This window comes from Anabrus simplex, chromosome 6 (assembly GCF_040414725.1).
Source record: "Anabrus simplex isolate iqAnaSimp1 chromosome 6, ASM4041472v1, whole genome shotgun sequence".
Lineage (NCBI taxonomy): Eukaryota > Metazoa > Arthropoda > Insecta > Orthoptera > Tettigoniidae > Anabrus > Anabrus simplex.
In genome coordinates, this window is record NC_090270.1 from 268,545,134 (window position 1) to 268,561,316 (window position 16,183).

Here is a 16,183-nt window from a genome sequence, read left to right on the forward strand (position 1 = left end):
GCGAAACGGAAAGTATGCAGATCCACAGCGAAGTCGCCGCCAGTGTACATTGATTTTTACGGTTCCTGATGGTGTAGGTGGACATAAACAGGTAGGCTATGTAAGAAGACCTTTATGGATGTTTTTGGTATTTCGAAGAAAAAATACAGTTGATGGCGCAGAAGAAAAAGGGCGGTGATACTGTTTTCGAAGACAAAAGAGGAGGAGCATTTAACAGAAAATACACAGATGAAGATTGGCAGATGTTTCGGAACCACATTAAAATGTTGCCCAGAGATGTGAGTCACTACAGTTGATAGTGTACAACGAAGGAGTACTTAAGCCCTGATCTTAATATGAACAGGCTATTTACTGCTTTTAAAGTAAAATATCCAGATACTAATGTGACATATAAATTTTACAGAAAAGTTTTCCTTACGGATTTTCCACACGTATCCTTCCGAAAGCCACAATCAGATACATGCCGAACATGTGACCGACTCATTCTAGAAGCTAAGGCAAATCACCAGAATGCTTACAAAGCTAAGCAAGAACTTGAGTTGCACCATCGCAAAGCCGAAAAAGCCGCATCACTGTTAAGAAGTGATGCAATTTTTGCAACGTTACCAGATAGTGATACGTGCACTATCCATAGATCTCCAACAGGTAATGTTTGTACCATTCCTTACACATTCAGATATGTTCTATCTAAGACAACTCTCATGTTACAATTTCGGTGTACATATGCATGATACTGGTGATGCAACGATGTGTATGTGGAATGAGAGTGAAGGTGGCAGGGGGGCCAATGAAATCGCGTCCTGTTTATTTACATTTTTCAGTCAACTACATAGCATTACAATGAAGAGAAAGCTGTGTGTATGGAGTGACAACTGCTCCGCACAAAATAAAAACCAAATAATGCTATTCATGTACATGTTCCTTGTTTCTTGTGGTGTGTTTGAATGTATTGACCATAAATATCTCATATCTGGACATAGCTTTCTGGCATGCGATCGAGATTTCGCGATGATCGAAAAGAGAAAGAAGACAGTGAAGTGTTTTATTCCCGATGATCTGATGAAGTTAGTGAGATCATCACGTCATGCAAAGCCATTCAGAGTTTTGGAAATGCATGACTCTCACTTTCTGGACTTTAACACAGCAGAAAATAACTTGCTCACCACCAACAAAGTGAATATATCAACTGCGTCTTGGATCAGAGTAACTGCCCCAGGAGAAGTCAAAATACGAAGAACCCTGAATGAGCTTGAAGAGTGGACGACATTTAATGTCGTGAAGAAGGGAAAATCTGTTTCACATTTCCAACATATTGAAATAAAGCAAGTTGAGAACCGCCATTGTATTTCAAAGGAGAAGAAGAAAGACCTTTTAAGCATTATTCAATATTTACCTGAAGAACATAGGAAGTTTTACCAGGATATTTGTAGTTAAAAGTGTGTAAAATGTCACAAGATGGTATTTTTACTCTCCTTCCACATCCTCTTGCTATTGTAATAATTTGTTTACATCAGAAGAAAAATGGACTTACCCCTTTTGTCATCAAAAGATAAATGGACTTAGCCCTTTTCTAAATTATCATTTTTGTTTTGGTACTATGTGCTTACTAGTTCAGTTAAGTCTGTGAGTTAACTACCAGGCCACAGCAGCCTCTAGTGTGCAGTATGAGTGTATTATTTGTATCAAGTAACTCTACAGGGAATAAATTGGTTTTCTTTAATTATCTCAAAACTTTCATTTTGGTACTTAGCCCCTTTGGAATTTCCAGTCTTCAATTGTGACCGGGGAATCTGAGGCTATCAGTACTTTAGCCAGACCATTTAATCTCAATGAATTAGAAACTGGTATTACAATGTGCAAAAGTGGTAAAGCTGCTGGTTTGGACGATATCTGCACTGAGCAAATAAAGCACTTCAGTTCTGGAACAAAGTTGTGGCTGGTGGAATTATTCAACAAATGCCTCGCATCATCCAACATCCCAAAGATTTGGCGGAAGGCACGGGTGATTGCAATCCTAAAACCAGGCAAAAACCCTGAAGATCCAAAAAGTTATAGACCAATATCTCTTCTATGCCACTTGTATAAAATCATGGAACGAATGATTTTCAATCGCCTTACTGAAGTTATTGACCCACATCTTATTCCACAGCAGGCAGGATTTAGACCTGGAAGAAATTACACCTCCCAGATTTTGCATCTAACTCAGCACATTGAAGATGGCTTTGAGTTAAAAAAAGTCACAGGCGTCGCATTTGTTGATCTCACAGCGGCGTATGACACAGTAAACCACAGATTCCTGTTTAAAAAATTTCACAGTCTTACTAAAGATCTTGAGTTAACACAACTGGTAGCTACACTTCTTCATAACCGCCGATTCTTTGTTGAATTTCAGGGTCGGCGAAGTCGTTGGCGAAATCAAAAGAACGGCTTGCTTCAAGGAAGTGTACTGGCGCCTTTGTTATTTAATATATACACAAATGATCAGCCACAGCCTCAAGACACCAAGAGTTTTATCTATGCTGATGACCTTGCTCTTGCTGTCCAGTCAGATAGTTTTGAAGAGATAGAATGCACCCTGAAAGCTGCCCTAGAAGAACTTGGCAACTACTATGATCAAAACCAACTTGTGCCAAACCCGAGCAAAACGCAAGTTTGTGCATTCCATCTACAACATCGACAAGCCAACAAGAAACGCGTTGTGACATGGAATGGAGCTATGCTAGACCACTGCTTCCATCCCAAATACTTGGGCATCACTCTCGATCGCAGTCTCACCTTCAAGGTGCACTGTATGAATGTAAAACAAAAGGTCTCTTCCAGGAACACACTACTTAGAAAACTTGTTGGATCTACTTGGGGCACACACCCACAAACTGTTAGAACTACTGCACTAGCCTTATGTTTGGAGGTGATGGGCCAATTATGTTTGGGTTCACTACTCAGAATTTCAAAGTTGTCCTTGCTAAGACTTACTTTACTCAAGTTTATAACTGGTGGATGAAAACCTTTGGATTTGATGTTGGTTTCAGTTGTGTTGGTTATATTGACAGTGTTCTGTTTTTTCGAGTTTATGAGTCAGTTCCATTTTTGTCTAGTGTATTTTGTTTACTGGATGGTATGTTCTCTATTTGTGATGTGTTTTTGTAGTGATTTCCATTCTAATGGGGCTAAAAGTGTTGTAATTTCTAAGTGGGCCTCATAAAGTCTGTTGTTCAAAATTGACTTTTTCTTATGTAAAAAAATGATCTCCTCTGTATCCAAATCTTATCTGTCTTTAATTGAGTGAATCTAGTTCTTGTAGTGTTCCTGTGCGTCTTTCTAGTAAATTTTAGAAACTTAGCTGTCACATCATTATTAAGGCATCTCTTAAGAAAGGTTATGTCTTTATCTATTTCTGCTAATTTCACTTTCGTGTTACAGTAGAAATTAGCTTTCTTTCTTTCCTGGATGGCATTTCCTGCAGGCAAAGCCCCAGCATTTTCCTAGGCCACACCATATTTGCATTTATTTTTGGGCTGTTATTACTATGGGTTCCCCACTCCCAAAGGCATTTTAGAGCTGCTGCCAGCAAGTGATGAGGCTGTTCCAAAAATAGAGTACAAATGCTTTCTGCAGCTGCCCCTATCCTGTGGACAGATGCTGCTTGATGGCTTCCAGTGTAATTTCGTACGTGAGGGGACCATCACTCCACCTAAGAGAACTCATCCACCTGAAGCCATTTGTCCTCTTAGGAAGTTAAGTTATTTCTCACCACCTGACACTCGGCACAAAGTCGTTGGCAGTACGGTCTACTTTATTACCATAGCAGACTGGACTGACCAGACAAACCCATTAGCTAATGAAAAATGAAAATCCACAGCCGCTTTTCAGTCATTCGACTAGATCAGGATTGGAACGAATGAAGTCCCCATCTAGCGGTGAGGATAGGAATTGTGCCGGCAGCCAAAGTCTGTCAGACTCAATTGTTATGCCTATTGGTAATGATTGTTTTCCATTGTATTATATTTACAAAAAAAAAAATCTCATATTTGTCAAATTATGGTTATTAAATCTGAAGTACATTGAATCATTTGTTTACTGTACTTTTTAATGGTATGAGAAGGGCAATAACTTGCTAGACACCTTAGAAGAAGCCAGCACTTACATCCATTGATACTGTCTATATTATGTTTCAGTTGCAACTCGCTATTTGCCATCCCAGCTAACTTGGAGTTTGTGTTTGTTCGTACGAGAGCAGATGCATCATCTGACGTAATGTCTTACATGATGAAGTCCCTGATCGAGTTCTGTAACAATCCTGTGGGAGATGTCAATGGTGTTCTCAAGGACAGCATGAACAGTCTATCTCTCAACGAGACTCCAGGGGTTAACAGTTAGTAGTGATTCTTATTACCTTCAGAATCTGATTATATTTGTTGTTTTCTGTGTGCTGCATTGACCACCAGACAAATAGATTGATGTTTTATGTTTTATACTGCTGCTAGGATCAAGCACATCTATAGATGTTTTAGAGCACTGGATCTGTTAATTGCTTACATTTCCCATTAATGGCATCCAGATGCAGGATAGCTTGCTCTATCAATCAGTGAGCTTTAATTTCTTGATTTCTGTTTGACAGTTAAGTTGTTTGTGATATTCCAAAATCGCAAACGTTGAAATTTCAGTGAACGTTCCACTTTTTCAGTACATAGTGTATGTTGTACAGGATAGTGTTCACAACATGTTTTTATTTAAGGGACCGGTTTCGACACATTTCTGAAGCGTCATCATCAGCCTAAATTACAAAACTAGCAGAATACCTAATGGGTTATGATAACAATGGAAACATAGTGACACATAAAATTATTTTGACAACAGTTTCACATTTTAAAAATTGAGGGTTTTATAAAATATTTGACATGTTTTTGCAACGCGTATGCACACGTAAAAGTCGTGTGAATGTCATAAATTCAAGTGTGATGATGTATTTTTACAACACGTTAATTGTGTAATAGTCTTCTTTGGATGAGGCACTGCCAAGTGCTAGATTAAGAATGTGATAAAATCTTGTTGGACACATAAAACTACTCTGTATGGTGTCACTTAAGGACAAAATAGCTGTGCTGTTGTTGTACTCAGCAGCGTCTTCCGATACTTTGTTACAGGTACGTAATTAGGTGGTATGGTCAATACTGATCTGCATTTAGGGCAGTCGCCCAGGTGGCAGATTCCTTATCTGTTGTTTTCCTAGCTTTTTCGTAAATGTTTTCAAGGAAATTGGAAATTTATTGAACATCTCCCTTAGTAAGTTATTCCAATCCATAACTCCCCTTCCTATAAATGATATATTTGCCCCAATTTGTCCTCTTGAATTCCAACTTTATCTTCATATTGTGATCTTTCCTACTTTTAAAGACGCCACTAAAACTTATTCGTCTACTAATGTCATTCCACGCCATCTCTCCGCTGACAGCTCGGAACATACCACTTATTACATGTTATAAACCTCATTTTAGGTCCGTATTGAAAATTTAACAGTTCAACAATGATAAAGGTGTTTTAATTTATTCCACCTATTCAATACTTGAATAAGGCTTCACAATTCCATGTTGGACAGAGAAACCTTAGCCTACAGTCAAACATCAACTTGTAGGATTCCAGCAAGATATAGCAGATATCTTGGATTCAGGAGGTCAAATGGACTGTATTGCGATTGACCTGTCTAAAGCATTTGATGGGGTGGATCATGGGAGACTACTGGCAAAAGAGTAGCGTTACAAAAATGTTGCAAAGTTTGGGCTGGGAAGAATTGGGAGAAAGAAGACGAGGTGCTCGACTAAGTGGTATGTTCAACAATGATAAAGGTGTTTTAATTTATTCCACCTATTCCACCTATTCAATACTTAAGGTGGAATAAATTAAAACACCTTTATCATTGTTGAACATACCACTTAGTCGAGCACCTCGTCTTCTTTCTCCCAATTCTTCCCAGCCCAAACTTTGCAACATTTTTGTAACGCTACTCTTTTGTTGGAAAACACCCAGAACAAATCGAGCTGCTTTTCTTTGGATTTTTTCCAGTTCTTGAATCAGGTAATCCTGGTGAGGGTCCCATACACTGGAACCATACTCTAGTTGGGGTCTTACTAGTGACTTACAGTATATGCCCTCTCCTTTACATCCTTACTACAACCCCTAAACACCCTCATAACCATGTGCAGAGATCTGTACCCTTTATTTACAATCCCATTTATGCGATTACCTCAAAGAAGATCTTTCCTTATATTAACACCTAGATACTTACAATGATCCCCCAAAAGGAACTTTCACCCCATCAACGCAGTAATTAAAACTGAGAGGACTTTTCCTATTTGTGAAACTCGCAACCTGACTTTTGACCCTGTTTATCAACATACTGTTGCCCGCTGTCCATCTCACAACATTATCGAGGTCACATTGCAGTTGCTCACAATCTTTTAACTTATTTATTACTCTATACAGAATAACACCATCTGCAAAGAGCCTTACCTCTGATTCCACTTCTTTACTCATATCATTTATATATATAAGAAAACATAAAGGTCCAACAATACTTCCCTGAGGAATTCCCCTCTTAATTATTACAGGGTCAGATAAAGCTTCGCCTACTCTAATTTTCTATTTTCTAGAAATATAGCACCCCATTCAGTCACTCTTTTGTCTAGTCCAATTGCACTCATTTTTGCCAGTAGTCTCCCATGATCCACCCCATCAAATGCTTTAGACAGGTCAATCGCAATACAGTCCATTTGACCTCCTGAATCCAAGATATCTGCTATATCTTGCTGGAATCCTACAAGTTGATGTTTGACTGTAGGCTAAGGTTTCTCTGTCCAACATGGAATTGTGAAGCCTGAAGAATAAAAGAAAAAAAAACCTAGATTTAGATATGAGGGCTTAATGGGCCAAGGCAAAAGAATGACCTGTGTGGTTAAATGTAGATTCTCACTTTGCTCGCCGTGCTGTGTAGTTTACCATGTGGAGAGGAGATGCAAACTGAAGCGTGTAGGCCTGGCCAGAGAGGTAATTGGGAGTGGGGAGGGAAAGGGAGGGATAGCGAGAGAGGGAGGTGGGGGCTTGTAGCGTGATAGAATATTGCACGTAGCGTGAAATATTGAACGCCTGTTTGAAACTCTGATGTTTCTAGATAATTTAATTCAGAAATATTGTTGAGGTTAAAGTTGGGATTAAAAAACTGGTCCAAATGAATAAAGCAGTTCTCCGTAACGTCAAGATTGTAGCCTTTGCCTATGCTCCTGAGAATTTCAAAAGGTCCTGATCTGTAGTGTTGAAGATATGATTTGAATCCTGAATATGTTGGCCATCTGCCAAAAACCTGTTGTATTTGATGGCATTGACATGTTCCATATATATAATTTTAAGGTTCATTCCAGTCTGTCCGATGTACGAGGAATCACAGTTGTTACATTTGAATCGATAGACACCTGACTTTAAAAATATGTTAGTTTTATTTATTGACCTGGCATTATGTACAATTTCCATTTTTCTGTTTTTGGTACGGTATGAGATTTTAGTGTTATGTTTCATCCACTAGCCTTTTTAAGATACTAAAGTTTAAATGTAATTGTCTCAAAAGTGGTAAATGGACAGAAATGCCTGGTTCAGGAAAATCTGAAACTCAGTTGGCAGTGAATGTGTTAATCTGGCCAGGAATGAATTGAACAAGTCCATAATTGAATTGGTATTTATCCCTCACAAGGGAACCATTAGATTTATTCCATTGTATCAATAAGTCAGAATCAAGATTCATTCATTACTGTCCACTAAGAAGGAAGGATTACATGCGAAATTCCAGCTGGTGAAGGCAAAGAGTAGAACCACAAGATAAGAAGATCTTTACCTAAATACAACTTCAGTACTAGAATCATTGGCTAATAATATTTCAAAATAATAATAATTTTGTATGGCTATTTCTAGCCGAGTGCAGCCCTTGTAAGGCAGACCCTCCGATGAGGGTGGGTGGGATCTGCCATTTGTAGGTAACTGCATGTTTTTGTGGTGGAGGATAGTGTTTTGTGTGGTGTGTGAGTTGCAGGGATGTTGGGGACAGCACAAACACCCAGCCCCCGGGCCAGCAGAATTAACCAATGAAGGTTAAAATCCCCGACCCAGCCGGGAATCGAACCCGGTACCCTCTGAACCGAAGGCCAGTATGCTGACCATTCAGCCAACGAGTCGGACATATTTCAAAATAAGTGAATTGCTTAAAAAGAAATGTACTCACACATTTTAACTTATGTAACTTTGTGGCTGGTTGTACAGAGCTGTAGGAAATTGCCTGTTGCCAAGAAAAGCACTGAATAGATTCCCTAGATTTTCTAGGCAATGCTTGATGTCATTGAGAACTTCTGTGAGCACTCTTTGCTTCCTATCTTGAACATACTCTGCTTTCAAAAATTTTGATAACTAAATTTTTTCAATTGCAGTACAACTTGAACTCAATGTTCAGAAAATTTTTCTTGAAATAATCTCCTAACAGCACAAGTTTATTCTGTACATGCACTATTAATTGTAAATAAACTCTCATTTTGAAACAGAATACTTAGACCTATTATTACCATAGCTTTCTTAGCACACTATTGTACACTTGCACTTATGGCAGATTTTTAGCTCAGACAGGTAATGTACTCACAGTTCCCATGAAGCCTGAGATGTGGCCTTGATTGACATCGCAGCTGGACTGAACCTCTCTATGTCCATGTTAAAAACTCATATTTTGCTCACCTGGTTCTACAATTGGTGAAGGGTAAAGTTGTTTGTCAGACAACAGATAAATTGTTCTTCGATGTTCACATCCATTTAGTACTAAAGATAATATTTAACACTCGCAGGTCCAAGCCTATATTTTTTACTTTTCCCCACAATGCAACCAATTTTAATAGGTTTCAAATTATTCCTGCTTTTTACCTACTCATTGGATTTTAAGTTGTGATACACTGTCTGAAAGGTACAGTCTTCTACATTTAGACCCCACTGAGAGTATTCAAATAATCTAAATAGTGTGTCAGTACTGCTGTGTTTTTTTATCACTTTGTAAACTGAAAATATAAATAATTTTATCCATAACTTATTCATTTGTCTATTGATGTTAAAATGCAGATTATGAAAAGCTACACATTCACTAATTTGTCCTACCTACTAACTAATTCACAAGCTTTCATATTATTTCTTGGTGTGGTAAATCGTATCCCTTATCTACATTTTTATTACAAAGCTTATGCCTAAACTTTGAAAGGTTGTATTCAAAATTTAGGTCTACTCAAAATTATTTTTGATACATAACCTTCAAACACACGAGCAGTACCTTCCCAAATCTGCTGATTTCTATCAGAATTGTTTATATCATCTTCTGCCTTGACTATTTCAACTATCTCACCTTCTCTTAGCATTTTTTGCACCCACAATGATAAATGATACATTATATTCTGCACCACATTCTTGATTTTTTTTTTTAATGTTACAAAATATAACAAAACTGCTATCAAGTGACAGAACCTTTTTAGAACATCATCCCATGAACATGTAGCTATAACCAAGTCCATAAACATTGTGGGTGGGGATTTAAAATTACAGTATTTACGCGAATAATACCCGCACATGTTTTAAAAAAATTTGAAGCCTGTAATTGGGGTGCAGGTTTTATTTACGTCAATGTTGGCATTTTTTTTTCTTTTCAAAATCAGCCTTCCTAAAGTTATGGTGCAGGATTATTCGCGTAAATATGGGTATTTACGCAAATAATACCCGCACATTTAAAAAAAATTTGAAGCACGAAATTGGAGTGCAGGTTTTTTTTTGCGTCAATGTTGACATTTTCTTTTTTCAAAATCAGCCTTCCTAAAGTTAGGGTGCGGGGATTATTCACATAAATACGGTAAATCATATTCTTGAACTCGTAGAAATTATGGGCTTATATAGTTTTGGAAGAATGGAAACCTGTAGTATCTATGGGCTTGGATGCTAGTGTTAAAATGAAAGTTAACAACTTCACTACACTTTATGGTTAACTAATCTTTTATTCTCATAGGTAACATCCTTAACATCCTTTTCCATTCGTATCATGTTATTTCTTCAATTCCTGCTTCAGTGATCACAGTTCATCCATTGGGTTCATTCCTAACTTCGCCTTTACCTCTCAGTACAGGGTTCTTGTATTATCGTTCAAGCGTGTGTTTTAGCAGCAAGAAATCTGTAAGAAAGGTATGGATATCCTAGTGATTTATTTTAATGATGCAGACCATCATTTGATCTGCATTACTAGGCCTAAAACACAGAAAGTAAGTTTTTCTGCAGATGGAGAAGTATGAAAAGACTCTAGGATAAAGAAACCAGACAAAAGTACATACTTATTATTATAATTAGTCATATACAGTCGTATCAGCACACTAAAGTACTGTACGTACAGTAGAACCTCGATTGTCTGTTGTAGTAGAGGGATGGGAGAACAGATAATCAGAAAGGACTGATAATCCATTGAACTTGCTTTTACTATACTTTTACATTCTTTTAAATAACTTTCTTCTGAAATTTACTACCAACAGTTTTTTCCTGATGACTATTCTAATTCTCCGGAGTAAAGTAATGTTAGGTAATAAGAAGGTTTCTGTTGATTCAAGTACAGTTTGTAGATGAATACAGAACTGAAGTACACTCTCTTCTTCCTTGCCACATTTGTCACTGGACACGGCTACAATTTACTGTTATTCAATTATTCTAACTTTTGTCCAACTTTCCATCTTTCAAAAATAAACAGTGGTGTTCAGTAGTCTAGTCTCAACAGTTGTCTGTAAGATTCTCACCTGCTCAAAAGATGAGTGTAAATGGCAAAAATAGCCTTGCAAAGGTCTCTACTTGGATGCTTTATACCTTATTTTCGTAGGAGATACTACGTTTTACTTTTTTCTAGCACCCACTTAGAATTTTAGCTGAGATTATTGATTCTTGCAAAATGGAAAGAACGTTGGATAATCCAATGCTCGGTTAGTCGAGATACAGATAATCTAGGCTTCATTGTACTTACAGTATATTTATCATCAAGTTCAAAAGAATAGACAGTAAATAGGTCCATGATATGACAGAAGAATGGATAGCATGTAGACTGCTGTAGTAGTAATAGCAAGAGAATGTTCGGCTTCATGGCTGAGCGGTCAGCGTCTTGGCCTTCAGTCCTCAGTGTCTTGGGTTCGATTCTCAGCCAGATCGAGGGATTTAATCTTTAACAATTAAACCTTTGACTCGGGGACTGAGTGTTTGTGTTGTACGTACACCCTGTCTCAGATTACCTGGAAGATAAGAAAAACAAGTCCGACCACGTGCATGTTGTAGTTCTAGTCGCATAGAAACATTGGTCAAGAAATCACGAGATCGATAACTAGTTCATATTGTAGTTATTATTTGGAAGTGAAAGACTGTGGGGAATTTGATATGTTCATGTATTAATTTGGTATGATCATGTGTTTATTTATTGGTTTGTTTGTTTATATTTTGTGTGTTTGAATATTTGGAATTGTTTGATTATGACACTGCTTCAAGATTGTTTGGTTATTGTGAAAAATTAGTCTTGAAAACATTTAAAGGTCAGATGAGATATTTGTGGGACATACTGTAGTACACGAGCCAGATCGGGTAGGATGCTTCCGGGAGTTTCCGGTTGCATCATTTGCCATCAGTTTCAAAATTTCTCGATGCTACTCGATGTTCTTTATCAGCATTAATTGCTGGGCCCTGATTGGTCATAATAAAACTGTTTTTGATTGGCGGACGAAGGAAAATAACAGACGCTCATTGGTTGTTTTACGATTTCCCAATTTCCGGAGAGGAGCTCTTCACTGGAGCCAAGCTCTTCTGAGCCGTCTTGTAATTTTGACCACTGAAGGGAGAAGTTGCCTTCTCTAGGTGATGGGTCTTCTTGGCCCCTCCAACAGGTAAGCAATTTGCTTTGTCATTTTTCGGCTGGTAATCTTCAAATGGAGTGTTCCATTTAATTTCTGTTTTTGCCGGGGCTTACCCGTTTTTCCTTCAGTCGCCAAATTTTCTTAATATGACTTCTACTTTACGGCAAGTCACGTCATATTTGTTAAGAGACAGTTCCCACTTCTTTTGTTTTCGTAAATTGTGTGTTCAACGCCTCTCGATGTAATTGTAAACTGTAAATTTCTTCTTTGGGGCTGTCTCATAGTTCTGCGTCATCTTAGAGTATTCACATTTAGGACGGGCACCTTTCTCAGAAGTGTTTTTGAGGGGGCTGCCTCCTAAAGATAATAATTTTAAATGTTGTGTATATCCTTCTGACTGTATTATGTTACTAAAATTTTATTCTTTCTGACAGTATTATATGACTTAAATATTGCGCCACGAAACTTACTTGTTAAGATCTTCTCCCGTTTAAAAGGTGTAATTTGTTTGACCACATTTGCGTGTTAATTCCATTGAAAATTTTAAGTAAACTGTATATTAATTTTGAATCACCATTGGTTTCGCTTCTTCAGCATTGCCAGTACCTTTCACCGCCTGGATATGGTTCCTAGCCGCTTTTCACTTCCTTCCTTAGCTGTCATGTTGCTTAACCTGACCATTACTGTTTGTTGTTTTCTTGTGAAAACGTGTGTGTGTTTTAATATCTTTAATTGCATCTAACATTTTAAGTGTGCCTTTATTATTATTTTTTACATTTACCTTTCTTTTAATTTGTGTTTGTGTGCAACAACGAGGTTACGTAATGGTAGCAGGTACTACTACTACTACTACTACTACTACTACTACTACTAGACATATTATCCCGATTACAGCTGCACATATAATCTGTTCTAACGTGTTATAAAAGTTAATGAAATCACCAATGTCGCCTGTGTAAGAAAGATATGTTATTCAATTCCCTCCATGTTGTCGTCTTCATCACCGTCAGAATCTATTACAGAACTATTTAAAAATAGTTTTTACTTGAATCTGCCTTGTCAGTATACCTTATAATGAAAGATAACTATTTATTTTACCCTACATGTTTCGGAAAGTCATCCATTCCCTTCAGGTGAAGGAACAAGGCAGATTCATGTAAAAACTATTTTTAAATAGTTCTGTAATAGATTCAGACAGGTCAATATGGATCAAACAACCGTATTAACCTATCATGGTTAAATTTATCAACATCACTGTCGGAGTCGTTCACATTTATCACTATCCGTTCAGTGGCATCATCTACTAACTGGTCCATATCCCACATTTGTTTTCTTCCGCCTCGATGACGTGTTTTACACAAATTTCCCAACGTTGAGGGGTCACTAGTTCAATCCCTTCCAGCAGCAGTTTTCTTACTTCCGCAAGGGTGAAAGTTTTGTTGTTTCTAGCCACATGGCCCTTAACTTGGCTCCACACACTTTCAATTGGATTTAAAGAACAATGGTATGGAGGTAACCTTAAAACTTGCCTTCCCGATTGCAGTGCAATATCATCTACTCAGTATGCGCCACACAAGTCCTTAATATGCTCTGGGATGACAGTAAGAAGTAGCGGCTACTTTTCCAGAGTACTACCAGGATTTGCGTCACTAAACTTCTTTAAAACGTTGAGAACACACTGTTTTTCTTCACTTCTTAATGCTTTTCCCTTCTTATGCTTTACGTGAGAATGGCTGAGTTTACCCATCTTCACTCCACATGGAACTTTAACAAAGGTTATGTAAACTTAAATTAAAACGATTAACTAAACCCTAAACACCAACACAAAGACTGACTATCAACTTAATTAATAACGATATATTACTAAATATTAGCACGGAAGAAACTTGTAATAATATGTGACGTCACTAGCGCGCCATTAACACCCAGAACATAGCAGTAAACAGAAAGCACATGGGTTGTATGTTAGCTAAATGAGCCGCTACTGAACACTGCGATGGCTGTTACGTTGTTGACACATCGCCCCTCTCAAACCAATTTAATGCACGAGTATCAATTATAAATTGAAACTAAACAGGTTTCTAAAAGTGAAATGATAAATGGATTTAGATGATGTACATAACTTTTATGCAGAAATAACATTACGTAACACATGTAAAGTGTTTTTAACGCCACCGCATTTATCACGTGTTTTTGGTGTTAACCTTATCTCCCAGGTTAATTGAGATAGGGTATTGTATTCCTACAACTTACACATCACACTAACACACAACACATGCCCCCGACCCTCATCAGAGGGATTGCCTTACAGGGGCTACATCAAGCTGTTATAGCCACACAGACTTATTATTAATAGCAAAGGGATAACTTGAAACAACAATGTGTAATATTGGAGAAGAGCACACAACTTTGGTGGAATAAACCAGTCTGGGCAGCTTGTAAATGTAAAAATGTAGTATTTCAAAATTAATTTCAAACATTAACTTATGCACATACTGAATGGTACAAAAGAAGAAGGAAAATGAGCCAAACAAATAATTGCAGTCTAAAAGAAAGTCATTGGAGGATTCAGGAAATAATCTGGAAAGACCTAGTGAGGCTGCAGGGAAACCTTTCTGGACTGTAGGCCTAATGATCAGTTGAAGTGTTTCAAAAACTTCCTGCTTTATTACCTACTCAATGGATTTTAACTTGTGATACACTGTCTGAAAGGTACAGTCTTCTACATTTACACCCCACTGAGAGCATTCAAATAATCTGAATAGAGTATCAGTATTGCTGTGTTCTTTATCACTATGTAAACTCATCATCATCATTATCATCATCATCATCATCATTTCTTCGCTCCAGCAAGCCGGGTGCTGTTGTGTATGAGCCTCCTCCAGTTTGTTCTATCCATCCACAGATGCTGTTCATATATGCGACACCAGTTCACATCACTAATTTCAAGGTCCTTCACTATCTGTTTTTCCTAAACATAACGAGGTCTTCCTCTTGGTCTCTTCCCCGGAACATTGTGGTCAAAGTATGTTCGAGGAGTCCTGTGAGGGTTCATTCTTTTCGTGTGACCATACCATTTCTAGAGTCTCCAGCAACCTTCTTTCCAATCTAAGCTGTTGTCAGATATCTACATTCCTTATTTTATCCATTTTTTGTGTTTTGTAGACAAGAACGGAGGAACTTCATTTCTGTTGCATGAAGACAACTCTTCGTTGGTCCAGTAAGTGTTGCTGCTTCCAGGCCATACGTCAATATAGGTACTAGATATATTTTGTACAAGCTGATCTTGGAAACTAATGGAAATGTTTCATCCCAAAGTATTTGATGTACAGCATGATAGAATTTGGAAGCTTTCTATATTCTGTTACTAATCTCTCGATGTATGGTATTGTCTGATGACAGAACCCTACCTAAATACTGGAACTTGTCTACAATATCCATCTCCTCATCTCCAATTCTTAGATGAACAATTGGAGAGTTTCTACTCATCACCAACCGAACTGTCTTCGTTTTGCTGATTTTGAGACCTAAGGTTGTAAAAGCTTCATGCCAGAGATCTAGTGTAGTTTGTACTTCCGCTTCTGTCTCACCCCATACCATTACATCATCAGCAAAAACCAGGGCATTAGTTGTTGGATCCTTTCTCTTAACTGCTTTTAAAACTTCATCCATTATGATTATGAAGAGAAGTGGTGAAGGATAACTTCCTTGCTGGACTCCACTCTTCATTTCACACCAACCTGACCTTCCATCCTGGACCTGGACACAACACTTGGTTTCATCATATAATCGTTGTACTCGTGCTATGATGTCATCAGGCACTTTCTTATGTTTCAAACATTCCCATATATGTAAACTGAAAATATAAATAATTCAGCCTAAACTTATTCACTTCTCTATTAACACGTTGAGTGCCAGACCGAATTTCATAGGATTGCCGTCTAGTGCCGTTACTCCCTGGTGCCAAAATGTTCACAGGCTTAACCAAGCAAATGATTGCTGAAATGAGGATGTATTTATGATATATTAGGTTAAGTTATTATGTACATCAGGTAAAATATTGCGACCCCATATGAGATCGTATTAGTCATTACCATTTGTAGATGTAAACGCGCCCCCCCATAAGGGGTCGCACTTATACAGTAGTTACTGTCCCGACGCTCGGTCATACTTACCTCTTCTGTTGATTATGTGAGATTTGTTAGCTTGTTCATACTGGAGCCTTAAAAATGTACGATCCCCGATTTTAG

The 16,183-nt window shown here is 37.7% G+C and overlaps 1 protein-coding gene across 2 annotated transcripts in view; it reads left to right on the forward strand.

Annotated features, from left to right (window-relative positions):
- The window catches only part of LOC136875971 (nonsense-mediated mRNA decay factor SMG8), a 161,780-nt gene that overhangs the window by 47,516 nt on the left and 98,081 nt on the right, over window positions 1-16,183 (forward strand). For both annotated transcript variants that reach the window (XM_068228430.1, XM_068228431.1), the window contains one exon: window positions 4,176-4,372. In XM_068228430.1, coding sequence (XP_068084531.1) covers window positions 4,176-4,372 — 197 coding nt within the window. The remainder of the gene's footprint in view (window positions 1-4,175; window positions 4,373-16,183) is intronic.